This window comes from Meles meles, chromosome 8 (genome assembly GCF_922984935.1).
Source record: "Meles meles chromosome 8, mMelMel3.1 paternal haplotype, whole genome shotgun sequence".
Taxonomy (NCBI): Eukaryota; Metazoa; Chordata; class Mammalia; order Carnivora; family Mustelidae; genus Meles; species Meles meles.
This window is the reverse complement of record NC_060073.1, coordinates 30,828,219-30,855,738: the sequence shown is the minus strand read 5'-3', so window position 1 is coordinate 30,855,738 and position 27,520 is coordinate 30,828,219. Positions and strand designations below refer to the sequence as shown.

The 27,520-nt window shown below is 44.8% G+C and overlaps 1 protein-coding gene across 3 annotated transcripts in view; it reads left to right on the top strand.

The window, feature by feature from the left end:
- Positions 1 to 1,041: 1,041 nt before the first annotated feature.
- The window catches only part of KIAA1549L (KIAA1549 like), a 254,787-nt gene continuing 228,308 nt past the window's right edge, over positions 1,042 to 27,520 (top strand). The window contains exon 1 of one of the 3 annotated variants that reach the window (XM_046017167.1): positions 1,042 to 1,496. In XM_046017167.1, coding sequence (XP_045873123.1) covers positions 1,262 to 1,496 — 235 coding nt within the window. In that variant the 5' untranslated portion in view covers positions 1,042 to 1,261. The remainder of the gene's footprint in view (positions 1,497 to 27,520) is intronic. The other 2 variants (XM_046017166.1, XM_046017168.1) reach the window with 2 other exon arrangements.

Below are 27,520 nucleotides of genomic sequence, written 5' to 3'. Positions count from 1 at the left end.
TGGCTGAGAGAAGCACGAAGCTGAAGCTCTGATGAACGAGGGAACTTGCTTAAGGTCATCTAGCTTGGCAAGGGGAAGAGCAAGGAGGCCAATTCGGCTGACTCGGAGGCCTTTTGTTCTAGTGGATAGGGACTGCCTAATTCTACTTGCCGGAGGGAACTTTTATGAAAAGATTTTCCTCTGGTCTTCCCAATGCGCAGAGCACTGCTTTGCACCTAGTATGGCTGCAGGAAATACTTATAATGTGTTTTAGTCCAGCGTGTTATTGCAACTAGGCCACAGTCGCTTTAGTTCCTCAGGGGTGGTAAACCGGGCATGCAGGTGTCCGGCCGCCCCTTCAGAGAAGTAGGGAGCAAACAGCACAAAGCGCGCCCGCCTATCTGCAAAGGGCTTTCCAAAATCCAGGCTGAGGAGCTCACTGGCCTCTTCAGTACGTTGACCATGACCATCTAACCCTCCACCCCTTTTGGGGGGCTGGAGGACCTCTCCTGGCGATTTCCCCTCCACTAGATGGGAGACGGGCAGGAAAACCAGGGGGAAGAGAGGGACGTCCCCTCCGGCCTCCCCAGCCTCCTCCACACCCCGCTCGGGACCTCCGCGCGCGGGAACGGCCTCGAGGGGTCCCCCTCTGGGCCGGGGCCGGCGGGGCGCGCGGGAGCGGGGGGCGCGCGGTAAGTCCGCGCGGGGATGCGCGCACGCGCCTGCTTCGCCTCCCTCGCCCGCTCCGGTAGCTACGTGCTTTCTTTGTCAATGAGGCGCCGCTCCGAGCTGCAGTAACACTCTCGGCCCGGGAGCCGGAGTCGGAACCCGAGCCCGAGCGAGCGAGGAGAGCCAGGCGGAGAGGCAGCAGCCGGGGGCGAGAGGAAGGTCCCGAGCGCGCCCCGCGGCCGCCAGCGCCCGCTCCTCGTCGCCTCGCCCCCTCGGTCCACGGGCGCGGGCCCCGGGGTGGGGGCCCCGGGCGGCGCCCGTCCCACCCTCGCAGCCAGGGCGCGCCGGCGCGGGGCGACGGGCACCGTGGCAACCCCGGCCGGCTCCCGCCGCGGCTCCATGCGGCCCCGGGCCCTGCGCGGGTGAAGCCGCGGCTCCGCGGAGCCCGCCCCGGGCGCGGCAGGACGAGCGAGCCAGTAGCGCCGCCCGGCGCCCCCGCCCTCCGGCGCCCGGGCCATGGCCGGAGATGCCCGGTGAGGACCGGGGCGCCGAAGGCTGGGCTCCCCGGCGCGGTGCGGAGCGAGGCAGCGGCCTGGATGTGTGAAGCGTCCCCATGGCTCGGCAGGAGGCGAAGCCCCAGGGCCCGAGGGAAGCTGGGCCGGCGGCACGGGGGCGCAGGCTCCGGGCCGGCGGGGGAGCAGCCCGCCGCCCGGGCGTGAGGGGCTCAGGGCCGGCGCCGGTTGCCCGGGCCGCCGCGTCCCAGGATGCGCCGCCGCCGCCGCTGCCTCCGCTGCTGCTGGGACTCGTGCTGCTGGCGGCCCTCTCCGAGCACTGCCTGGCCGACACGGGTAAGCACTTGGCGGCGGCTTTGCACCCATGGAGGTTTCTGGAGGAGCGGGCCGCCCGTCGGGGCAGGCACCTGACGGGGTGGCGGTGGATGGAGAGGTCTTTGCAGCACCGGCGCTGGGATTTTCTCCGCCCTTTGCCGCTCCGCGGCAGGAGAACTGTCAGAAATCTGTCTCCCGGGAAGGCATCGTTGGGCGGGGAAGTAAAAAGAGGTGCATTCGCATGTTCTTTCTGGACAAGTTGCAGGTCCTTCCCAGTGGTCCCGGCAGGCACGCTTCATTTAGATAAAGACCTGGGATGTTAAAGACACCTTAAAAGGGATGTGTTTTAATAGGACACATTTCAGGGTGGGGACGTCCACTGTATTTTGGGCTCCCTCTTGGGTGTCCACTTTGTTATAGCTGCATGAAATGGCCAGAGTTTTAGGCAATTCCCAGGTCGGCTTCCCAAATAGCGTTTTCCCCTGCATATATTGACAGAAGATCTGTTTCCTTTTGGGATAGAGGTACCTAAAATAATTGCTTGCATCTTGCAAAGGAATCTAGGCACCGATCAAGTATATAACCCACTGTTTGCTGGAGGATAGTTAAAAATAATCACGCTTGTCTCTTAAACGCCCAAGAACCCCAGGAAATAGATTTGTGTAATTCCTCAGGCGATTTTGAGAAATCTCTTGTAACTATTTGCGGGGGGTGGGGGGTGTTATTCTGCTAATGTGCTTCAGACGTACTGTGCAGTCAGGAATCGTCTTTGAAATAAGAATGATTACTAGGACACTCGTAAAGGTCAGGCTTTTGTTTGTGATGAAATTCCGGGTTTCATTTATCAAGGAATATAGCTTTCACTTTAGCAAATGGGATCCTGTAGTTATGTGATTTCTAGCAAGCACTAATGAAGACTGCTTTTTCCCCAGCCTACTCCTTCCCCCAATTAGGTTAAAGTTCTAATTATGAAGGATATAGGTAAGAGGGTTTCAGGTTAAAATTATTGCCTGTCTTCAACAGCTTAATTGAAAGCCCCCCCTTTTTGATTCATTGAAAGATTCTCTGACATGAGGTGTCTATGTGTACAAGTTACTGTCCAGAAATTTTCTGTTATGATTATAGTGGTGACAGAGTTTGGTAATCTTTGGATGGGTGCCTGAGACCTGAGAAGAACCTTTGAAGAATTTAACCCACAGTTTTTATGCTTCTAACAGTTTTCAGTGATGTGTATTTGACATAATGGCTAAAAGGTAAGTACAGAGTCAGACATATGTAAATGCCTTTGTATTCCGGGGATCAGAAACATTTTTATTTGAAATAAATCAGATCTCTGGTAGTTTTGTAAACTGTTTATGAGATGTTAATTTTTGGAGGCTGTTCATTTGAGTGCATATACCAAAAACTGTTCAGCCATCTGTAATATGTGAAATTTGGAGTTTACGTATTGTTCTTGTTCAGCCTGATGTGGTATGATTTCCCCTGATCAGTTTGGAATTTCTTATCTTCCTTTGGACCACTGACCCTTCTGAACCTGACTTGACTTGGCTCTTCCTTCAGGTTGTCAGAGCCCGACTTACGGGACTGTTGATCTCTATCTTTTAGTTTTAGCGCTGATGTCCTTTTTCTTTTTCCTCTTACTGTGGTGATTATGGGGATAATTAAGAAAGGTGTTTTGCTTAAAATGATGGTAAAAATCATTAAAATTGACATTGTTCCCCAAGAACTTCCCCTCTCTTTGGAGTGACTTGTTGCTTCTTCTGTGCTTTTTGGGGGTGCCCTTTCTGCTGTCACCCTTGATGACCAATTTCCTGGGGTCTAGCCCACCTGTGGATCCAGAGTGTACTGCTGGGCTCCACGGTTTCCTGTGAGTTGGCTGCTGATTCAGTGTCATGACTTAAACCCTGGGCTCCCTGTTCTGCCTCCCACCTGCACTCATTTGTTCTCTGATTGCCAATCGAGGCAGCGTCAGTCGTGGCAGGGTGGGTGAGTCCTGGGACCAATGCAAGGTATCCCAAGGGATTAGTGTAAAGAAGCAGTGTCTGGAGGGAAGCAGGAGCCTGGATGACACCTTCCTGGAAACTTTAACTTCCGACCTGGTTTTGGACTTTTCGGAGAGGTAGCTGCCATTCGGTGCTATTACTTGCTGCTAAATAAATGTGTCTGATGCTGATTTGCATGAGAAGCCAGACCTAGGATACTGAGATCCTACTAAAAGTGCTAATTTGCTGCACTCATGTCCTTGCTGTGCCTTGTTTTCTAAGCAAGGTTAAGGCAAACATTTACCTGGGTTGAGAAATGGGGGGAAATAGTTTGTTTCAGGAAAATCTGTAGCCGTTGTTGAGAACCCGTGTGTTCCAGAGCCCTACAGTGTCTTCCAGCCTTCCTCCGCCCATCCCACCCAATGCTTTTGCTTTGACATTCCTGGGGAATTTGCGCTTGCTCCTCTTTGTCCTATAAAGGGAAGGTCTTCAGTGTCCTCCCTCGAACCTCCTCTTCTAACCTCCATCTCCATGGGGCTCTTGCTCTAAGGCAGGAACTTCTGTTTTGGAGATGGGAGACTGGAGTGGGAAAGGAGTCTCTTTAGAGCAGCGAGCTCCTCCGACAGCCTTTAGCCTCTTCTGCCCTCAGGGACTCCAGGAAGGGTGCTCAGGAACCGAAATGACTTCCAGCCTCCCTAACTACTGATCCTCCATGCAGTTCATGTTAGTCCGTCTTTACCGTGTGCTGGCTGGGTGCAGGTACAGTGCTCATTCCTTTCTGTCACCTTGCTTCCCTGGGCCTCAGTTCTCTGATCTGTAAAATGGGTTCATAGCTCTAATCTCACTGGGTGGTCATGAGGATCGAATGAGTTGATAGACCTGAAGTGTCTCAGACAGGGCTTGGTATACATAGTAAATGCGCCGGGAATGCTAGCTGTTCTTAAAAAGGGCAGAAATGGACTGAATCTTACTGTGTCCAGGTGCCAGGCAGGGGCCGGGGCTGCAGAAGGGAGTAAGGAGAAGGCAGTGAATAGAAGCCCCTCATGAAGGGAGTGATGTGCACCCTCGAATTTGGATACTATGTGATCAGAGCTCATAAAATGAAGGAACAGTTAATTCTGGGGGAGTGGTGGCCCCTTAAAGCATAAGTAAGTGCTGGCAGGATTGATGGTGACATTTCAGGCTGGGGAATACTAAAGGACTCTGTGGCCAGAGCATAACTTGCCCACAGTGAGGAATATTCCAGACTTTCTCCGTGCCCTGGGGCTTTCCCAAGCCCTCCTCATAGGGCACCACACCCTCTTTGCCCTTCTCTGAAAGGTCCTCTGTTTCCTCCACCTACTTGTAAATTCCCTGATTTATCTGTGTCTCTCTTGTTTATTAGGATGCCCAGTGCCGTGTAGGCACTTAATAAACTATCAGCCTTATTAGACTCCTGTTCCCTCAGTGTGGCTGATTCTGTGCTTGTTGGAATAATTATCTCATTCAAGTAATCCACAGTAAGTTGTGAATGGCTGCTTTAGTCAGGGCGTGTATTTTGCATTTTGGAAGAAGGGTTTGCTGTTCCTGGGGCATCTCTAATTTAGCACAAAATATAGGGGAGTTAATTTTGGCCTAGGATGTTTCTCGTACGTCTCTCTAACCTTGTACCACATCGTCAGCTTGGAGTTCCAATTGAAACTGGTGCAATAGTTCACTTGTTCGTTCCTTCATTCAGTGGATCTCGAGTGTCTCAGCTTTCTGAGGTCACCACAATGAACGAAAAGAAACTCTCATTCTCGTGGAACTAGCCCAGTGCTTACTAAACTTGACCGCGCATGTAAATTCCTTGAAGATCCCCTTAGCATGCAGGTTCTGATTTTGCAGGTCTGGAATAAGGCCTGATGTTCTGTATTTCTACTAAGCACCGGGGTTTCATTGACCTCCCCCCCACCCCCCTCTTTAAGTAGCAAGTGGCAATAAGCAAGTGACTATAGGTTGGATGGTGGTAAGACAAGTAAATAAGTGTAAGGGGATAGCAAGAGGCTGATGCTGGTGTGTCTGGGCGTGCCCTCACGCATGCTCTTATTGATAGAGTGGGGAGGGAAGACCTCTGTGATCAGATGACATTTGAGTAGCTACCTAAAAGGGGAGGAAGATATTCCAGGCAGAGGGGAAAGCAAGTACAAAGGCCTTGAGACGAGATTGTGTTTGGGATGGCTGAGGACCAGCACGGAGGCTATGTGGAACTGAGTGAACAAGGGGACAAGAGTAAGCCATGACATGACATTGAAGAGCAGGCTGAGGCCAGATTGTGTAGGACATTTTGGCATGGTGAGAACTTGGTATTCTATTTTGAATGAGAGCAAGGAAAAGATGACATGCTCTGACTTTGGTTTTAAAAGAATCTTGCTATTGTGGGGAGAAAAGACTCTAAGGTGGATGGTAGAAGCAAGGAGACCAGGTAGTATGGCATAGAGTGGTGAGAAGTGGTGAAATTTTGGACATCTTTTGAAGATAGAGCTAATACGGTTTTCTAATAAACTAGATGTGGGGTAGGAGAAAAAGAGAGGAACCAATAGGATGCCAAGGTTTTTGGCTCAAACAACTGGGAAGATAAAGTTGCCATAAATTGAGAGGCAGGAGATTACAAGAGGCTCAGGATTGCGGGAAGGAAATGAGTTGGTTTGGGGTTTGTGAAGCTTAAAAAGTTTATTAAACATCTAAGTTGAGATGTCCAGTAGCCAGTTGACTATAGTAGTCTAGAATTCCAGGCAGATATTGGGTCCAGAGCTATAAGTTTAGAAGCGATCAGCATGGGATTGGACGAGAAACCTAGAGAGTAAGTATGGGAAAGAGGGGTGATCTGAGCCCTGGGATACTGCAGCATTTAAGGGTTCAGGGGGAAGAGGGACCAGCAAAAGAGACCGGAAAAGTCTAGCAGTGGACGTTGGGTTAGGAGATGTGGACGTGTTTGGTGCCCTGAGAGTAGAGGGGATGGAAGTCTTATTGCCGTGGGTTTAAGAGAGAAAGGAAGAAGAGAAATCAGAGATAGGGGAAAAAAAAAGATAACCCTTTTAAAGTCTTTTCTGTCAAGGAAAGCAGAAATAAGAGGGGATGTGGATCAAGAGAGAGTTAAGATGGGTTATAATTGCATTATGTTTGCCCTTTCTCATTTTTTAACATTAAAGATGTACAACAGGAGTGTTTGATTTGGTGATCCCCCCCCCCCCCCAGATACAGACAGTCCAATAAAATGTATTTGAGCTTTTTCACTCTCAATATTAATTATCAGAGCTTCAAGGATACTTACAAGATGTCCTCAACCTTGCCTCTATTTCTTTCCCCATCTCACACACACGTAAAGATTTGGTGAATAGTAACACTCTCCTTTTAATATTGACATCAAATAGAAGTCGGAAACCCCTCTCCCTGACCCACACCCTTCCCTAAAACTGAACATCATTGTGAAAACGTGGAGATACTGCCTTCTGATGACAACTGGAGAATCTCTCAGAAGCCTACTTATCTAAAGTCTTAAATTACTAGAATATGATCCAAGAATATTCAAGATGTGCACACTTCCTTTTTCATTTTCATTACCCTTCAAGCACGTATTGTGGTCTTCTTTCTTTCTTTCTTTAAACAAACAACAACTCTACTCTTCTCTAGACAAAAATGAATAGTTGGAATGATCCTAAAACATTTCGTTGCTTGACAACATATTACAGGGGATTTCTAAACACACAGAGGACACATTATTCTAGGTCACTAGATGGCTGTCTTGGATGGTGACTCTCTTTGGGGACTTCAGGTCCAAAGGAGCAGTTGGCAATCTGGGTATTGTGAATATCCGTTATTGTGGCTGGTGGAAAGTTGGCAAGTGAGTCACATTGATTTGATAGTGTTTATCAACTACCTGGCATAGGCGAGGCCAAGCTCTTCACCAGGTACTGGAAGTATAGTGCAGACCCAGCTAGGCCTGGCCCCTGGCCTTGAACAGTCTACTGCCGAGGATAAGCAGCCCTTACTCAGTGGGTGGAAGGGCAGGTCAATAAAATACTTCTGTGAGTTGGTTCAGGTTGGGGGAAGTGGCAAGACATAGAGTGAGTATCTGCTTTGTGCAAAGAGGCAGTTCCTGTTCAGCTACTGCCTGGGAGGCGGAGGCCCAGGGTGCCAAAGTTCTGACTTCTCAAGAAAAGCTGGGTCTTTATTTAAAATCTTGTTTTCACATGTCACCAACTAATTCAGATTTTTGAAATGTCATGCCGTACAAAGAAAACACGCCCATGAGCCACCACTTTTTTTTTTCCTTTTTTTAAGTCACGTTTATGAAGGTATAATTTACATACAGTAAAAATCACCCTTCTTAGGTTTACTGCATGATTAGTTTTGACAGAAGTATATAATCATGGATCCACAACCACAATTCAGATATAGAACATTTCTGTCACCTCCAAAAATTTCCTCCTGTTCCTTTATAGTCAGTCTTCTCCCCGCTACACCTCCAGTCCCTGACAAGCACTCATCTATTCTCTGTCCCTATAATTTTGCCTTTAACTGAGGCTCCTAGAAATGGAATCGTACGGTATGTAACATTTTTATGTCTAGCTTCTTTGATTTAATGTAATGCTCTTGACAATCCTATATGTTATTGCATTTATGTATCTCTATTTCTGTACTTTTTTTTTATTGGAATGCACCCCAGTTTGCTTATCCATTCACCAGCTGATAGACATTTGGGTTGTTTCCAGTTTTTAGCTAAAAGTTTTTGTGTGGGCAGCTTTCATCTCTTGGGTAAATACCTAGGAGTGAGATTTCTGGATCTTTCGTTAGGTATGTGTTTAATCTTATAAGAAACTGCCAGATTCTTGGGGCGCCTGCATGGCTCAGTTGGTTAAGCATCTGACCCTTGATAGTGGCTCAGGTCATGATCTCAGGGTTGTGAGATCAAGCCCTGCATGGGGCTCTGGGGTGAGCATGGAGCCTGTTTAATATTCTCTCCCTTTCCTTACCCCACTCTTTACAAAAAAAAAAAAGTAAAAGAAACTATCAAATTCTTTTCCAAAGTAGATGTACAGTTTTGTATTCCCAGAAGCAATGTGTGAGTGTTCTGGTTGCTTCTCTGTATCCTCATTTGCACTTAGTTTTGTCAACTTTCTTTTTAAATTTAAATTCTGGCTCTTCCAGTAGTTTTTAGTGGTATCTCATTGTACTGTTAGCTTGCATTTTTCCAGTAACCAATGATGCTATTGCTGCATATCCGTTCATTTTCTCACGTGCCATCTGTCTCTCTTTTGAAGGGTCTGTTAAGCCCATTTAAAAAATTTGATTGTTTCATTATTACCGAGTTTTGAGCTTTCTTTATGTATTTTAGACGCAAGTTGTTCATCAGATAAGCTCTTTGCCAATATTTTCTCCCAGCCTGTGGCCTGTCTCTTTGTTTCATTAACAATATTTTCTAAAGAATAGAAGTTTTAAGATTTTGATTAACTTCAGTTTATCCACATTTAAATTTAAGATTTATGGTTTTGGGGTGAAATAGGTGAAAGAGATGAAGAGCACACTTTCCCTGACAAACACTGAGTAATACATGGAATTCTTGCATTGCTGTAGTACACCTGAAGCCAATACGACATTGTATATCAACTACACTGAAATTAAAATAAATTAAAATTAAAGAGGCTTCATTCCACATTAAAAAAAAAAAGATGTGTAGGTTTTTATATCCAAGGATAGAGGTACTTGCCTAATTCAAGGTCACAAACAGCTATGATTTCTTCTAGAAGTTTTATAGTCTTATTTTTACCTTTAGATCTACGGTCCATTTCATGCTAATTTTTGTATTCGATGCAGGGAAAGAGCCGAGATTAATGTCTTTTGCATATAGGTGTGTAATGCTCCAGCACCATTTATTAAAGAGATTATATTTGTTCTGTTGAATTATGTTGGTACTTTATATGTGGGGGTTTATTTCTGGAGTCTCTTGTTCTATTAATGTATACTTCTTTCCTTGTGTCAGTTAAACACTGTCTTGATTTCTCTAGCTCAGGGCTTCTTAATCACAGCACTGCTGATGTTTTGGGCTAGATAATTCTTTGTTGTGGGGGACTGTCCTGTGACTTGTAGGGTGTTTAGTGCCATTTCTGGCTTCTGTCCAGTAGATGCCAGTAGCTCCCTCCTTCCCCAGTTGTGACAACCAATTAATGTCTTCAGACATTGCTAAATGGCTCCTGGGGGGTAAAATTGCCCCTGATTGAGCTCCATAGTAAGTCTTGAAATCAGATAGTGTGAATCCTCTAATTTTTTTCTTCTTTTTCAAAATCTTTTTGGACTTTCTCAGTCTTGTGTTTTTCCATGAGATCTTAATATCTTTTTATCAATCTGTATAAAAAAGACTTGCTGAAATTTCTACTGGGATTTCATTGGAGAAGATTGATATCTTAACATTACTGAGATTTTTGATCCATGAACATCTTTCTCTCCATTTATTTAGGTAGTCTTCCTTTTCTCTCGTCAATGTTCTATAGTTTTCATCATACAAATTTTGTACATATGTATTTCATGTTTTACAATGCTTTGGCAAGCAGTACTTTAAAAACTCTTCATTAATATATAGATATATGATTTTTAAGAGATTAACCTTGTCTCATGTGACCCTTTCAAACCCACATAGTTCTAGTAGCTTTCTGTAGAATCTTCGGGATTTTTCTTTATTTCAGATCTTCATGCCTTTTATTTCTTTTTCTTGCCTTATTGCAGTGGTTACAATTTTTCAAGTACATTGTTGAATAGGAATGGGGAGAGTGGGCATCCTTGCCTAGATCTCATTTGGTCTTTCACTCTTAAGTATGATGTTGATTGTAATTTTGTTTTGTTTTGTTTTGCTTCATTTTGTAGAGGTGCTTTATCAGGTTTAGGAAGTTCTCTTCTATACCCATCATAAATAGGTAGTGAATTTTGTCAAATGCTTTCTCTTTATCTGTTGAAATCACCACAAAGTTTTTCTTTTTCAGTCTATCAACAGGCATTGGTTGATTTTAGAATGTTGGACCAACCTTGAATTCCTGGGATAAACTCCAGCTTAGTCATGATGTGTGCTCTGGCTGGGCCTGATTTTCTAATCTTTTTGTTGGAAATTTATAAAGTCTTTCATTGATGAAAGATATTCATTGGTGTGTAGCTTTGTTTTCCTGGTATGTTTTGTCTGGTTTTGGAATAAGGGTAATGCTGATCTCTAAGATGGTTGGAAAGCATTCTTTTTTATGTTTTATGGATGTGTATGGTATTATTTCTCCCCTAAGGCCTATGGTTTTATAGATGAGATTGAAGATTTCTTAAGGGTTTCTTTAGTAAATTAAAAAGTATCAGATACCTCTAGTACGTTTCCTCATTCTTGGGGCTAACAGTGGACACTTCCTAGACATGAAGACATTGGTTTGGTTTAAGGTCTAGGGCAAATGGTGTGGGTGAGGGGAAATTGTATTGGACGTACTCAGGAGACAGGTCATCCCTAGCTGGCTGTTGTCTATTTATCAAGTCACCTCACTTTTCAGGGCTTTAGTTTTCTTATCAGTAAATAAGAGCCTAAGGCGCCTTCCTTCTTCCCCCATTCCCTGGGCTGTGTGTTTATGAGCCTTGGGCAAATGTTTCTGTGGGTTAGACCATTTGTATTTCTTATGTCTTCCTACCTTGGTGGGGAGCCCAGTCAAGGATTTTCATCTCAAAAGGAAAGAGTTTTCCCATGTTTTACTCTCATGGTTCCAACTTGAAGCCTGAATAAATATTGGCTTATCTTTAATCTTCATTGGCTTTTAAAAATTGTAAAAGTTATAACTTTATTAAATTCAAACAGTATACAGGTGTATGCAGTGAAATGTAAAAGGTCTGGTTGGTCCTGTTGCTATTTCCTAGACTTGTACTGTCAGGCAAATATGAGTTATCCTTACAACTATTTATATCCATATATATATCCTCGTTTAATTTTATCCTAAGATTTTTATTTATTTTGACAGACAGAGATCACATGCAGGCAGAGAGGCAGGCAGAGAGAGAAGAAGGGAAGCAGGTTCCCTGCTGAGCAGAGAGCCCGATGCAGTGCTCGATCCCAGGACTCTGAGATCATGACCCCAGACGAAGGCAGAGGCTTTAACCCACTGAGCCACCCAGGCGCCCCCCTCGTTTAATTTTTTAAAGAGATTAAGGGTGAGGGCGCCTGAGTGGCTCAGTAGGTTAAGTGTTTGCCTTCCGCTCAAGTCATGATCCCAGGGTGCTGGGATCAAGAGCCTGTGTATGGCTGCACAGCGGGGAGTCTGCTTCTCCCTCTCCCTCTGCCCCTCCCTCCACTGATGCTCTCTCTCTCTCAAATAAATAAATAAATAAATAAATAATTTAAAAACATTAAAATTTTAAAAACATTGAATTTTTTAAGGGTGTGATATTCAGAATATTTGTCACTTGATGCTATATCATGATCCTTTTCCCATGTTAAGTAAATTTTGTCACAAGAGAATTTGAACTTCTCCCTGAAAAACAGAAAAACCTTTACTAGAAAAGAAAACTGTTTTAAAACCACAGACTGGATTCAGACCTATAGAGTTAAACCCTCTCCTTAGACCATTTCTCCTATTTTCTCTGCTCCTTGACCCCCTTCCTTGGAACCAACTTCCACAGATGCTAAGGAAAAATCATAAACCCTCTTAAACACCAAACAGAAAAGGGATAAACACTGTGTGTAAACCAGCTAACGCAGATGTAAATAAGGCCAAGGAGCTGCCCCAAGTATTTAGCCCACGGACATTGCTGCACCTGCCATCTGTTCCCTCAGGCGAATCTTCCCCTAATGCATCCTAACCACAAGAGGGGAATTAGTTTTTGATTTTGATTTATATATGTTAAATCTATTCTTAGCCTGAAATAAAATCTCCTGACGTCAGAAACACAAAATGGCTTTGTTATTTATGCGGTACCAGTAAATAGGAAGGTCTAGAATATTTCCAACTTTGCTCCTGTGACGTGAAATACGGAGTGAAGTACTGCAGGGAAACCGGGACCCCCCGACCTCCCCCCCACCTCAGTTTCTCGTAATGAATGCTGTTCCTCTGTCACTTGTCTCCGTATTTACAATGTCAGCAGCAAACCAAGGAGGGCTGGAGAAAAATGTGAAGTCTGCGAAGAAAATGTGTTGAAATTAATGGTGCTGCTTTCTAAGTCCTTGTCTAAAAACGCTGAGCAAAAATATCTCTCAACCTACGGACTTCATTATCAAATAATGAGTCTTTGTTTTGAAAAGAATAAGAGGATCTGGATTACGAGCGTTATTTTGAATCTAATTAAACCAGATGGAAGTGTATTAAAAAAATCAGGGCCATAGAGCTGTCTCAGGCAGGTTCCTGTTATTCTGTTACTCCGTACTGGAGATGAACACAAACGGCAATCCAGTGCATCCTACAGAAACAAAGCCTTCCCTGCAGGGGGATGGGCAATACTTTCCTGCCTCTGGTCCAACGAGAAAAACAACATTTTAAACAAGTGTTTCCCCCACTATGGCTAATGTGATATATTTACCTTTCCTTCCGGGGATAAGAGTCTCCAGAGTTTGGTGTCCCCCCTCATACTTGTTGACATTCTCACTCTCTCATTTGAATCTCATATCACTCTTGAGAGGGTGAAGAACGTGATTTGTTGAAGGTCACACAGTGGTCCAGGGATTTTTACATCATTCTGTGATTCAGGAATTCTGTGATTCTGTGAGTCTCTAATTGTATGCTTACACTACCCTTTGATTCCCTAGCTACTTAACTAAAACTAGCTCAAGTCTGGGGCCTTTGGCCACAGGGGAATCTCATCTGACATATTCAGAAGAGGAATAAAATATAACTGGGCCGTGTGAACTGTATAATTAACTGATAGAAATACTAGCTAACATTTTGGAGCATTTACCATTTGTATCAGCCCGTTTGATTTTTCACAACAACCCTGTGAAGTGGGTTCTGTTATTATCTCCATGTTGCAGATGAGGAAACTGAAGTACAGGGTAACTTGTATCGTTATTCATCCAGTATCACGTGGGTAAGTGTCAGAGGTGGGACTTGAACCCCAGGCAGTTTGATTCCACAGCCCTTGCTCTGCTTCATGATGCTGTCTTCCTCCACAGTAAGAGACTGAGGTTACTGGCCTTGTGTCTTAGGGACCCTCTTTCTTTTCCCACACGCTGGCTCTGTCCTTCTGCCTCTTCCTGCAGACCGGCTTTCTCTGCCGACCTACAGCCACTTGATCCCCCTGTAACTAAACCTTGAGTCTGCTTTTGCTAGCTGTGGTACTCACTGCAGCCAGAACTGGCAAGACTTCTCAGTTTCAGGGCCCACCGTCCAGTCTCTATCCCATTTCCCTATTTCCCAGGAGGGAAACTCAGGCTGCCATCGTCTATCTAACCAAGGGAGTGAGGACCATCCCCCTCGTCTGATCAGCAGAAGCCAGGAGAGAAGGGGCAGGTGGTACAAACATGGCTTCCGGGGTTGACCCCTCCTTCAGCCGTGGCCTGTGGTAGAGATCAGTTTTAAATAAAGTGGTGGGGCTAGGGCAGGCTTCCCCAAATCTGTCTCTCCCATAGCAGTGAAAACCAAGTTCATGTGCTAGAGCCGGCTCTACGAAAAACATCGAGGATAAGTGACCTGGTTTAGAGTGTTGGCCGATTTCCATGGTATAAATACTCCCACCATGGCTGACTTCCGACTACCGATGTGACGGTGGAGCCGGGAGGAGATGTGCACAGTTGGCTCAGCGCCGACGCCATCCTACCCATCTGCAGGCTCCAAGCACCACACAGGCAGGGCACCCAGTACATGCAGGATGTCTCCGAGAAGCTTAAAGTCTAGGCTTAATAGGCTAACTAACAAGGTGGGTTTCGAGGTATGTGAAAGGAAGTGCTATTTCAAGGAAGAGAGGGTGGAAGTTAGGCGGTGCATGCGCAGCCTGAAATAGCTGGAATGATACAGCCCTCAACGTGCTATCAAGTGGGCACACAGAGATGCTTTCTAAAAAATTACCATTTCCTCCGCCTGGAATGTCTCACTTGTGACATAGAACGAAGGCTTTCACTGATTTTAAGATGTCAGGCCTCGTTTTCTTGGAGGTGCGTTGGTTTTGTTGTTGTCCTTGCTTCCCAAGGTCAGCAGTTCCTTCTCATTTGGGGCTGTCCTCAGTGGACTCCTTTCTTCCACCTCATAGACCTAGAGAGGTGAAGGCCATGTGGTCTTCTATGACACATCCTCCCACTGAATCAACACTATTATTCTTGATGGGAGGCTTTTATATACGGTCCTAAGGCCCTCTCTAAGTTCATGTAATTATGCTAAAAGCCAGGACAATCTTGTGACTACCACCCTGACAACACGTCAGATGCTTTCACAGATCTTAAGGCTCGTCTCATTGGCTCTTCTCCCTTCCACATCTGGGAGGTGGCTGGCAGTCCTGGCTTGTGTACGCTACTTACAGTTCAGCCGCCGTTCCCCATCTTTCTGCCTGATGTGACGATGCCACTAATTCCAGCCAGCTCTGATGAAGGGTGGGGTTGGCCACTGGGAGATGGAATGAGGAGGTGTTGACAGCATAGATCTCCTTCAGACATGGAGTTCCAAGCGTCCCACTGATGGAAGGTCAGTGTCTTTACCTATAAAAATAGAACAGTTAATTTATTCTTTTAATTTCCCAGGGGCTGTGCGAGAGAAAAATTTGACAAGATTCTTCTTTTATGTTTCACTGGAGCTTTGTCCTAGTTTGTGGGTATGTTGACTTCTGACTAGGAGGACTAACATTTGTGAAACAGCTGCTATCATGGTGGTCACCTGATCAGGAGTTCCATCTTTCACCCCCATGATGACACTGTGAGGTAATTCTTGCCTGTTTTCCTTGGAGGAAGTGAAGATTGAGAGAACATTTAAGAAACTACCTTGCCTAAGGGCACATTGCTTGTAAGTGGTGGAGATGGGATTTGAAACCAAATCTGACTACAACATAAATATATTTTCAGCTATACTCTGCAGGCTCCCCACCCCACCCCACATCTTATTAAATCTTCAAGCGTACAGAAGCATTGAAAGTACTGTACAATGAACAGCCATTACCCACCACCTGGATGACAGCTAACATTGTGCTATATTTGTTTTATCATATATCTTGTCTGTATTTCTATCCACCCATTAATTCCTCTTATTATATATATATATTTATATATTTTATATATATATTTATTTATAAATTCCTCTTATTTTATTATATATATAAAATATATATATACATACATATATATATATTTCAAAATAAGTTGCAGACATCAGCACATGTCATCCCGAAATACTTCAGCATGCATGCCATTGATTAGACTTCAATATTTGTTAATTTTTAGATTTTTCGGTAACTTTTATGTACAGAGAAATATGGAAGTTCTAAGTGTATGTTCCTGTGTTGACAAATACATGCACCTGTGTAACCCAAATTCTTTTTTTTTTAAAGTTTTTATTTATTTGACAGAGATCACAAGTAGGCAGAGAGGCAGGCAGAGAGAGAGATAGAGGAGGAGGCAAGCTCCCTGCTGAGCAGAGAGCTCGATGCGGAGCTCGATCCCAGGACCCTGGGACACGACCCGAGCCGAAGGCAGAGGCTTTAACCCACTGAGCCACCCATTGTTAGGATTTCAAACATGACTGTCACCCCAGGAAATAAGTTCCCTCTTGCTCTTCTGTAGACATCCCCCTCCTTCCCCATCTCTACTCACCCTCTCCTCATGCATCATGGTGTGAGGTTTTTCACCATGGTTTAACTTTAATACCAGGCAGTCTTAAAAAATGATGCCTGTTGTTTCTAAATGGACTCTTCCTTACATGTATTAATTCAGATCAGTATTTATTGAGGAACTGGTATGTGGCAGGCACTGTGCTGGGTGTCATGGATATAGTGGGGAGAAAGCAGACATTGGCTTATAGGGAAGAGATGAACGTTAGTCAGCTCCTCATAGGAAAAGTATACAATCACCAATGGAGGTGAGTGTAATGAAGGGGAAGCCTCGGGTGTTGGGGAGGTTGGGTGAGTAAGGAGGTGGATGGTCAGGGAAGGCTTTCCTTAAGTGAAACTCCAGCCAACATCTGAAGAGTGAGTAGAAGATAACCAGGCAGAGCTTTAGAGCAAAGGGTAATGTGGGTACTGTCCTCTGTGATGGGAAGAAGTGTGGTTTATTCCGGAATCAGAGAGAAGGAGGGTGTGGTTGGGGAAGCAAGAATTAAGAGGATAGTGAGTCCTGGACTAGGCAGGAGAGGTGGCAGGGGCCACATCACACAGGAGACCAGCCTTAGACTCTAGCTTTTAAGTTAGGAGGAATGGGAAGCCATTGTGTGACCTTGACATTCTATTACCCAGTCCGTTGAGTTGGGTGAAGAGAAGACAAGGATTATATGCTCTGGAATCATGACTAAAGTTAAATAGTATTGGCATGAAGCTTCCAAGTTTTAGGAGAACCCTATTTCACATTATGAACCCTACACCAATCTTTGGGTTCCTTATTATGTTCTCCCTCACCTGTCTGCTTGCCCAGGCAGTAATACCTATGAAATAAAGATCCTTGGTACCTCCAGCTCTTGCTGGCCTGTTCCTTCCATCCTCACTGCCTCCATTTCATTGGTTCTTTATCTCCTGAGCTAATTCCCCTCTACTGGATCTGGCTAGAGTCACAGGGACTGCCTGATGACTTAAATCCTGGAGCAGTCGTCTAATCCTATTTGCTCCATCATTCTGTAGACCCTCCTTCGGTGGCCTCCTCCAATCTCATGGATTTAACAACCACCTATGAACCCATGATGTAAAAGACTGTGTTCTGTCCCGAGGTTGAGACCCACAGGTGCAACTATTTACTGGATATCTCTACCCCTGGTTATGACACGTCAGCATTTCTCCCTCCAAGTGAACTCTTCTTCTCTGGAGTCTCGCTCTCACCACTATCTACTATTTCAATGGTTGATCAACCAGAAATCTGAGAATCATTCTAGATTCTTCTCTTTTTCTCCTTCCCTTTATTTAGTTGGCCTCTAAATCTTCCTGACTGTATTTCTGGATACTGTTATAATTCTGTCCCTTTTCTGTCTCTGCTGCCTTTTTTTCAGACCTTCCCTCTTCATGGTCTGTGATCTTGTCAAAGCCATGCCTGCGAACTGACCACCCTGGTTCTAGTTTTGGTTCCTGCTAACCAATCTCATCCTTCAGCCAGTGGGGCCCCGTAACTCAGTTATCTCCATTGCTTAGCAATTGGGGTACTTATGAACAAACCACCTCCAACTCCTACCTGCCACCATAGCCAGACATGCACTTCCCCAAAGCCCATTTCTGCCCCTTCTACTTTATTCTCTGTGCCTGGGAAGCACTACTCAGTCCTGTCTGCTTGGTTAGCAGCTGTACTTTCTTCAAGACCCAGCCCAAGCCCTACCTCCTTCAAGTAGCCTTTCCTGGCATGCAGTCTGCCCCCCTCCACAGGAGTTAGAAGCCATCCTCCCCACTACCAACCCCTGAGATGGTCTGCTGGTCTGGCTCCTTCATCAGATTGAGCTCCTAAAAGCAATTTTCTAAAGGCAGTTCTGGGTTCACTGAGGTCCTGGAAACCCTTTCACAACAACCATGATCCATGTGCAAAAACTATTTTCATTGTATTTCATGTAAACTGAGGACACATAGGCTGCTGTTACAACCTATGTCCATTAGGAGAAACAGTGAGCTCAGTGGCTAGTAAGACAACTTGCTCAGAGCCGAGAGAGGAATATACTTCCTTGCTCAGAGCCAGAGAGAGAAATATACTACCAAGTCAAGCCCATTCTAAGGGACAGCTGATGTACAGGTTCCTGAGCACAGGAGACAGTGGACAGAGCTGTCAGGGCAGGAAGCAATGCCACTTAATTGCTAAAAGGTGGTATAACTATGGAGTCAGTTTCAGCTCTACAGATAAAGGTGTGCAGCCAACTCCTGAAGTTTCAAAGGCTGGAATCATGTCTTATTTGTCTTAGCACAGCGTCTTACACATACATAATAGAGATGGGATAATTGTCGTATGTATAAAGGAAGAAAGAGAATTTCTTAGTACATTTTCACCATACTTACAAAATCCTATTCTCTTATTTCTGCTCTTAAAACCTTTCTTAACTCTTCTGCCAAAAATACCTATGGAAAGCATGGTACTGGTGGTGGAATGGAGAACAGGGATTATAGCCCAGGTGACTCACTTCTGTCTACGGATGTGTTTTCAAAAATCAAACAGTTGTCAAACAAAAAGAAAAATCATTTAAAAATCAGGAGCTTTCCCCTGAAAATCAGGATTTCCAGGTTCTCTTGAAATGATCAGAAGGTTGACCACACTGGTGAAGTAAATTATATTCTTGCATGGCAACAATTGTCTAAAGTTGAGTAGTGGTACCTCCCTGAATAGTGGTGCCTGTGACAGATGCCCCTGCCTGTCCCACCTCTGTCACTTAGTGGCTGAGATGGGTTAACTGTCATAACAACCCCAATACTCAAATCTATCATGGCTCAAAGCCATAACATTTTATTACTCACACACATAAAGACCAAAGGAGTGTACCTGATTGGCCAGGAGCACTCTACCAAGCAATGATTTGGGATCCAGGAACCAGAATTTGTGATTTTGCCATCTTTAATCTGTGGCTTCTAAGGCTACTGTGCTCTCTGCATCCAGCAGGTAGAAGGGGGACGAGAAAAGGGAATGGGACCCAAAGGGCTGTGCATCATTCTGATCACATTCCATGGATTAGGGCTCCAATGCTTGGCCACACCTACCTGCAGAAAGAGGCTGGAAAATGCAACCCAAGAGTGGGCCCAGAGGGAAGAGGAACAGGTTTGGTGAACAGCCAGGTAGTGTCTGATCCAACGCATTTATTTTACTTTCTTATCCCCTTTAGGTATTAGAGTTTGCAATCCCTAGGGATAAGGAAGCTTGGGGCCAAGTCACTATAATGTTGGCTCCAGCAGGACAGGGACTTACTCTGTTTTGGTCACTGTTGTACACTCAGTGCCTGACACACAGTAGGTGTTCAACAGGTCTTGGCTAATTATATGAATGAGTCTGTTTTCTGCCCTGAGCAATGATAATAGCTACCATTTACTTAGTGCTTGTTATATACTTAATTCTGTTGGTAGGCTGGGTGCTGTCTCAGGAATAGAGTGCTAAGATTTGGACAGTAATGGTGGCCACAGGATTAGAAACAAGGGTGAACGTGAGAAATTCTTTTTCTCTCCTCTCCCACTTCCAATATTTTCTGAGGCTCCCTCTAGCTATTTATCGATGAGAAAATTTAGTTTATTTTCTTATTGACTGATTGCTAGAATAAAAGATCAGTTGTTTTCAACCTCTGTAGTTTTGATAGAGGACTGTTGCTTCAAGATTTTCCTTTCTGTATGTAACAAATTCCGATTGTAGTATACTTCATTATACCTAAATGGATCGTGATCTGCTACCTTTTGTTTGTCAAAAAACTTAGTGTCACTTTTCAGAGTTGCCTAGATATGTTTTAGCAAATACACAGCATGGAGGGCAGGAGGTCTGATGGTTTTCCTATGGTTTGAGTTTTGGATTGTGGTACATCTGAAGTAATTTTTTTGTTGTTATTGTTGTACTTTTTCTCATTTATTTGGGAGTCGGTCTGAGCCTAACTAGGAAGAGTTGATTGTATTTTTTTTTTCTTTCCCCATAGGAATACAGGTAAAATCCTCCACATCTGGTTACCCATGGCATTGCATGTGTAGTTATGATGGGACCATATGCCTGAATTAAATTGCTAGAGCAATTTAAGGTGATGGTACAATGTTTTTGGGGCAGCAGGTAGTATAATATCCTTTGTCTGAAATATATCCTATTACATGGCTATCAGGCTATTGGAAATCTACATTTCCATCTATTGAGGGGCTGCTGATTGTGTAGTAGCTTGGTTGCAAGCACCTGTGTCTCCCAGACTCTGCTTGAGTCCCTTTTCTCAGAAAACTGCCCATAAGAAGATGGAAAAATGTAGTGAAAATAGAAATGCATAAACACAGCCTTACAGAAGTAGACAGTTCAAATATTTACAGAAGTATTGTGATAGGAGGAAGACTAAGGGGGTGGGGCTGGGAGGATGTCTGAGAAGTTGGCTTAATCTGAGGGAGGACCTTGAACCAGTCTTGGGGGAAGTATGACCTGAGTGATCTCCAGCCACAGTGGGAAACTCAGAAAAACTGGGCTAGACTAGTTTGGGTGGGCTTGAATCCACATGTTGAGTTGCAGATGCAATGAGCTATAGGTGATCGGCTAGAAAATGAAAACCAACCAACCAACCAACCAGCCAGTCAACCAACCAACCAACCAACAAACCAGCCAACCAGTCAACAAACCAATGCACAAAGCCCTAGTCCTTTGCCATGGATAGTGTTCTACACTGCTTGCTATTAAGTTAAGACTTACTCTTCTATTCATAACCAGGTTAGAAGAAGAAGAAAAATCACCACTAATCCCAGCAATCAAACACAACCATTCTTAGGGTTGCTGCCGTTCCTTTCATCCTTTTGCTTCGAACACCTTTCACATATATAATTGTAACCATAACGCATCATGATTTCTGAATCTTTAGATGCAGGTTCCTAGTTGACATTATGGACAATTTTTGTGATTTTCACCTATAGTCTAATGCTTTAGTAATCGGTTAAATATCCTAATTGTCTCCCTTTAAAGGAATTTTCAGCTCTAGTTAGTGTTTATCACATCCTGAGATTTTTGTGAGGGTGAGGGGAAGAAGATACTTCTCTTCTCTGTGCTAAATGTTTTGGGTTTATTGTCATGCAGACAAGAACGGTTAGAAAATAATCCAGGCATCTTTACCTTTGCCGAATTCTGCTCTTATTAGTCCCAAGGGTGACAGAAGATGCAGTTTCTGCCTTCTGTTTGCAATCTCTGTTCAGGGGAGGTTAAATTCTTGCAAGTCACCAAGCTTACCTGGTGGCTGAGACGCCAGGCGGTGAGCTGGCCATCTGGTGAACATGGACATCACCTCCTACAAATAGGCATCTCCCATGGTGGATCGCCCTCCAGAGGGCCATGGTTCTGAATCCCCCTGGCTCTGTCCACTGCCCACAGGCCATCTGTTCCCCCCACCCCAGGGCTTATTTTGGCTTTGTGTGCTGACGGATGCAATCTCTTTTGAGTCACCTGTGCCCACCTTGGTCTCATTTATTTATTTATTTATTTTTAAATCTCTTCCTAAGCCTCGGAAATGGTTCCAAATGGTACTCATTCAGTTTTATGAATTCAGAGTGACAGAGATGAAGAAGGGAGGAGGATGTGGCCAGGTTTTGTCATAGGCTGTGGCGCTCTAGCTCCTCTTCATCGTGGGTTGTCTGCCTGTGGGCTCAGCTTTTTGGCTCACAGCGTGATAAAGCCCGCCCTTGCTGAAAGAGCTAACCTGGCTCGTGCTGATAGGAAACTGACCTTTCGTCCTCAGTTAGTTGCTTATCTCAAGCCAACTTTAAGAAGGACATTTAATAATCTGTTCTGAATTTAGTATTAACTAGTGGGGAAATAATTTTTGTTATTTTGACATAACGTCGTATATTTTGACAAGGATTTTGGCAGTCTTGTTGGTTTCTGCCCTTTTAGGTATAGTACACATTTGTGAGTCAATGATATTTGTAAATGTGTAGAAATCAATCAGTCAGATGTTTACAGAACATGCGTGATGTGCTAAGGTAGGCCACTGCCAGGGGAGGTTTCCAAAGGGGGGACCAATAGTTCTTTCAAGAAATATACACAAGGACATACACGGTTGCCAGAAAATGGTTCATTAAATATGGAAAGTAAAGCACCCAGATGGAAAGTGAGTGATACAGAGAATGGAAGTTATAAGAATTCAGCTCCTTTTTATTCCTCATGGACTGGGCTGTCAAGTTTGGCATCTACCTTGCTTTGGGTTCCAACAGGAATGGACTGGTGGGTCCCTAATGTGGAGAAGCTGTCTGGAAAGGCAAGGATTGCTGAGTGTGTGATCTGGGATCCCACAGTCTGGGATGGGGCTAGAGGTCCTTCAGGGACCTCCAAATAGTTGATTTTTACCAGAGCACGTCAGAGAGCATCAGGCAACAGCAACAGAATCTTTAAAAGAGAAGTTGGCATTTTGGTCCTGAAATATGTTCTTACCACAAGACACAGTGGAAATCATGGAATAAAGTTATCTTTAAGCCGTTCTTACTTGAATTACCTGAACCTGTAGGAGATCTTTACTACACAACTCTGTGACGTGTACTTCTCAGTGACAATAAGAATTTCCACTTATTATGGGAATGCCAGCTGTGTTCCTGCCTCTGTGCTGAGGGCCCGACATGCAAGTTTTGGTGTCTTACCTCCGCAGCCACTTCATGGGACATGATTATAATGATTCTTATTTTACACATGGGGACGCTGAGGCTTAGAGGGGCGATGTGTCAGGACCACAGAGCATAATGTCGGACCTGTGCTCTGTCCACTGCTCTGCTGAGTGCTCCCCATGATTATGTAAAATACAAAAAAAAAAAAAATAAAAATCAAGCAGTTTTACGTGATAGACACGTATTGTAAGCTTGATAGAGAGCTTTTACATTTGCCACATCTCTAGTACGATCTGGCCACAAAGTGGCTGGGAGCGTGGCTCTGGCCACAGGGAGACCCACGTTTGGGTCTCCGAATTTCAGATTTCAGATATACACTATATGGCTTTAACTTCCAGGCTCTTATTATTGGGGATAATGAGAACTGACTAGACTGGGTTTTGACACACCCCCCCACCCCGCCAAGTGCTTGAAACTCAAGTACAATGGCAAGAATTCTAGAAGAATTTTGTAGAAATTTATGCAGCTCATATGTACGGATAGAATCATTTGTGCTTTTGGTCTCGTGTCACTCTTTAAAAAACACACAGGCCTGAGTCACACTGTGGCCGCATCTAAATAAAATTTGGATGCTGCGGGATACAGTTCTGAATCTGCCCTCTGAGCTCAGTGAATTATGATTTTGTCTGGGGACTCGTCATTTTCCCTGCCCTCGGTGACCGCTGCGTTTCTCATGCCAGCAATATTGAAAATAATGTTTTGGTCTCCAGTTACCTTTTATGGAATTTACCTAAATTTATACCAGAGAACTGGATCTGAGATGAGTATTGAGAATTTCTTGCATCTGTATGCTCAGTTAAAAAATTTCCAGTACATTTCTTAGATCACTGATCTATTCAACAGTAATGACTGGGTGCTTCCGTGTGCTGGCAGCTGTGCTCCCCTGAGCACTCTCCTCTTGTATAGTCGTTTCTCAGCAAAGCCGCTAACCACCTCGGACTGCCCAGCGGTGTTCACCTGTCCTCCAAACATTTGCTGGAAGCCAGCTCTCTGGAGGGGTTGTCAGGTGTTAAGACAGGGTCATAAGTAGCTAGAACATGTTAGGGTGGGAGGACCCTCCCAGGCATCGGAGCACAGGGAGAATCCCCCGGAAGCAAACAAACTAAATGCTGTGTAGACAGGTGACCATCATTTAACCCGTCTCCCTCATTGTACAGATAAGATATTGAGGCTCCAAGAAGAATCATTTGGTCAAATGATTGGAGCTTCATTTTAGGATTTGGCGACGTTGTACAGATTGTACATTGTACAGATAAGATATTGAGGCTCCAAGAAGAATCATTTGGTCAAATATCGGAGCTTCATTTTAGGATTTGACGACGTCTTTGGCTTTAAGCTCCACCAGTTGGATTGCGGAATAAAATTGCCCTTTAAAACATTTTTCTGTCTTGACTTTTATATTTTTCAAAATAGCCGACCCTGGTGAAGAGAATGAATATCATTAGCCCCGGTTTCTGGATTATGAACTTCAGGCACACTAAGCTGACATGACTTGCTCATGGTCACTCTGCTGGTTAATGACAAAATCCGACCCGGAGCTCGAGTGTCCTGTCCCTTTGTCACCATGGCCTGCCTGGAGCAGGGCCCTTCTGCGTCACTGGGAAGGGAAGAGGGGAGAATAGTGTTGGAAGTGGAGGGCCAGGAGTCTGTCGGGCATCTGGGAGCCTGATGTGTGGTATTTTGGGTTCTGCAGTGGGGTTGCCGGTTCTCTGGCACTTCTCGCTCTGTGTGGGTGGGAAGCTGATTGGGATTTTTCTGCTTCTCCTGCTACTTCTCTTCTTTCACCTTCATACAAAGTGTCCTCTTCCTTTGAGATTCCTGCCTTCCCCTTTCTTGCTGCTGTCACCTTCTGACTGACAGTGACGTGGCTGTGTTTATTGAGGATTTGACAAGTCTCTTTCTCTGCGCCAGGTCCTGGTGTCAGTGCAAGTGACATCAGGATCCATGTGGAGATCCTCCCCTTCTGTCCCCTCCCCACCCCTCCCCCCTTTCTCCTCCCCCCCCCCCCCCCAACTTCTGGGAGTTTCTTGACCTTTTAACCATCTTTGGAACCATCCAAAGTTCTGGAACCATCTTTGTTTTCGCTTCAGCTCAGCTACCCTTCCCCAGTGGCCACACCCCCGACCACCTGCAGGAGTCCAAGCCCCCTCTGACATCTTGGATTGTGGATTGTGGATTGTGGAATCCCATAATCCCACATCTCTACCTACAGCCGCTTATCATTCTGGTGCTCACTCCCTTATTCCCACCGTTGGCCTACTTTCTGGCCTTTCCGAGATTTCGGACGCATCCACCTCTGACTTTTGTGTTAGTCTGTCTGCCCCAACACGCTTCGGTTTTCTTCTCCATCTAGCTATGCCAACACATGTCTCAGCCTCCTGGCCTTTCTGTCTTTCTCATCCTGTGGACCCTCCACTTAGCGATACTCCAGCCATTCCCGGCGTCTGCCTCACCCCCACAGGCTGCGCAATGTATGAAAACCCGGCTGGTAGTGTGGTGCCCTGAGGATTCTTCTTTCCAGCCTCCCCGTGGTCAACAAGTCCAGCGCTGCTCATCTTAGCAAGAACCTCGTTGCCGTTTGTGATGTCTTCATGGATTTCTCATCAGTGCCATTTCCCATTTCCCCAAATGGCTCTTCCAAATGGCCACGACTCTCCTTGAGCCTTCTCACTTGCTCCCAATGGATCTCTTTTGTGGCATCTTCTTTATCTGTTCATCCCTTAAATATGCGTGAGCCCCAAGGTTCTGTCTTCACCTTCTTACTTTTAGCCTTACTGGCATCCAGGTGTAGACAGCTCACGGCTTTACATCTCCACCATAATGTCTGTTGCGTTTCAGCCTTGTTCTTCTCTGCTGTGGCTGCCTCCAATGAGATGCTCTCCAAGCACCTGTGTGCCGATCTGATCTCCTGACCCGGTGTGCTTGCCATATTCCCAGTCTTGGTGAATGAAGCCTCTGTCTATGAGGCCGTGCAAGCCAGAAACCAGAGTCATCCTAAGTGCTTTTGCTCTCTTGCGGCTGGCACATCTGATTGGCCCTTCAGTTCTGTCTCCTTAATATTTCCTGTGTCCTCCCTTCCTCCTACAGCCTTTCCTCGGGCCCCTGTGATCTTCTGGCTGTTGATGTCTGTAGCCTCCTATCTGGTCTCTCTCCTCTCTTCCACCTCAGTCCATCCTCCACAGGTCTTTCTAGATCAGAAAACAAATTATATTTCCCTCCTTAGCCTAGGGCTGAAAATTGGATCCGGCTCACAGGTTTTATTTGACTCATAGCATTAACCTGCACCATGTTTAAAAACAACGTTCTTTTGGCTTTACTTGCCTATATTAAAAATGAGAAGAATATTTCACATTAACAACTCCAGATTTCCCGCTGATCTTTGAAAGCCGGATATCTTGGTCCTCTGGCTTCTGCGTTCCTCTAAGACAGCAGCTGGCTGGACAGAAAGGCATCCATACCTTCTCCAGGCCCAACCTTTCCCCAGTGTGCTTTATTCACCGTGTCATCCACCTGAGTTTGGTTTGTGAGATGAAGCTGGGCCTCCTCTAGGTTTAAGGGCCCCTCTGCAGTGCTTGTGTCTCTGGCCCATCAAGCTTCATTTGTGGGAGTGCCTCAAAGTCGGCATCCTGTTTCACACCTCTCTGCCTTGGCACATATGCCTCTTCTGGTTAAAATTAAAACACACACAAGAGACAGTACTCTCCAAGTCAGATGGCAGTTCCATCCTTAATCGTTTGGTCAGGAGCCCTCGAACCCCTAGAGTATTCTTTTCTAAATTATTTTGTTGGCAACACACAATAAGAACTACATTTATATTTTGGCTTAGCACTTGCATACATGCACGCGTGTGCACACTTATGTCCACAACCGAACAAAAGTGTTGGAACATAATGCCGTTACCTCTCTTCCTCCTTCCTTCCTTTTCCCCTCTTCTGTCCTCTTCCTTTCTTCCTCCTTTTCTTCCTTTTGCTTCTAAGCTGGTCACGACCCTTTACATTGATTTCATGATCCAATAATTGTGATGCATCATAATCCATATTTAGGAAAACACTGCCCGAGGTGCGGGGTGTGTCTATAAATCCTTAAGATCATGCATTTAAATTTAATGTTTCCCATACCTGCATTTTTCTGGGAGAGAGGAACTTCCTTGACCCTCCACTTTCCAAGGACCCTGATGAAAACAGATTTCGTAACCACTGATTCAGATAATTTATTTTCGGTGGGATTTGATGTTGCCAGCTTGGTGCACCCAAGCACAGAAATTAGCGATAATTATTTTGAATGTGGGCCCTTTTTGTCAGCTCTCTGACATGTCCTGTATTGTTTGTTGTTAAATGAAGTTAATACTCACAGCCTCATAGGGAGGGTGAAATGGATCCCTTAAATCTCTTGTACATGCAGGAGGGGAAAACCGGGTGAGGCTTCATAAAAAGGACTTACTGGGTGAAGGAGGTTTAATAAAACCTTCATTTGAAGTCAAATAAAATAACAACCGAGAAAAAAATGTTTTTGGCGTATATCAGGTAATTTATTCAACAACTGTCCTCGGTAATAGGGATGAAGAAAATAGTGGGGAACAGAATAAATATTCTTACCCTCTTGGGTCTTTCAATCCAGAAAAGAAAAATGAGAAATAGAAATAGA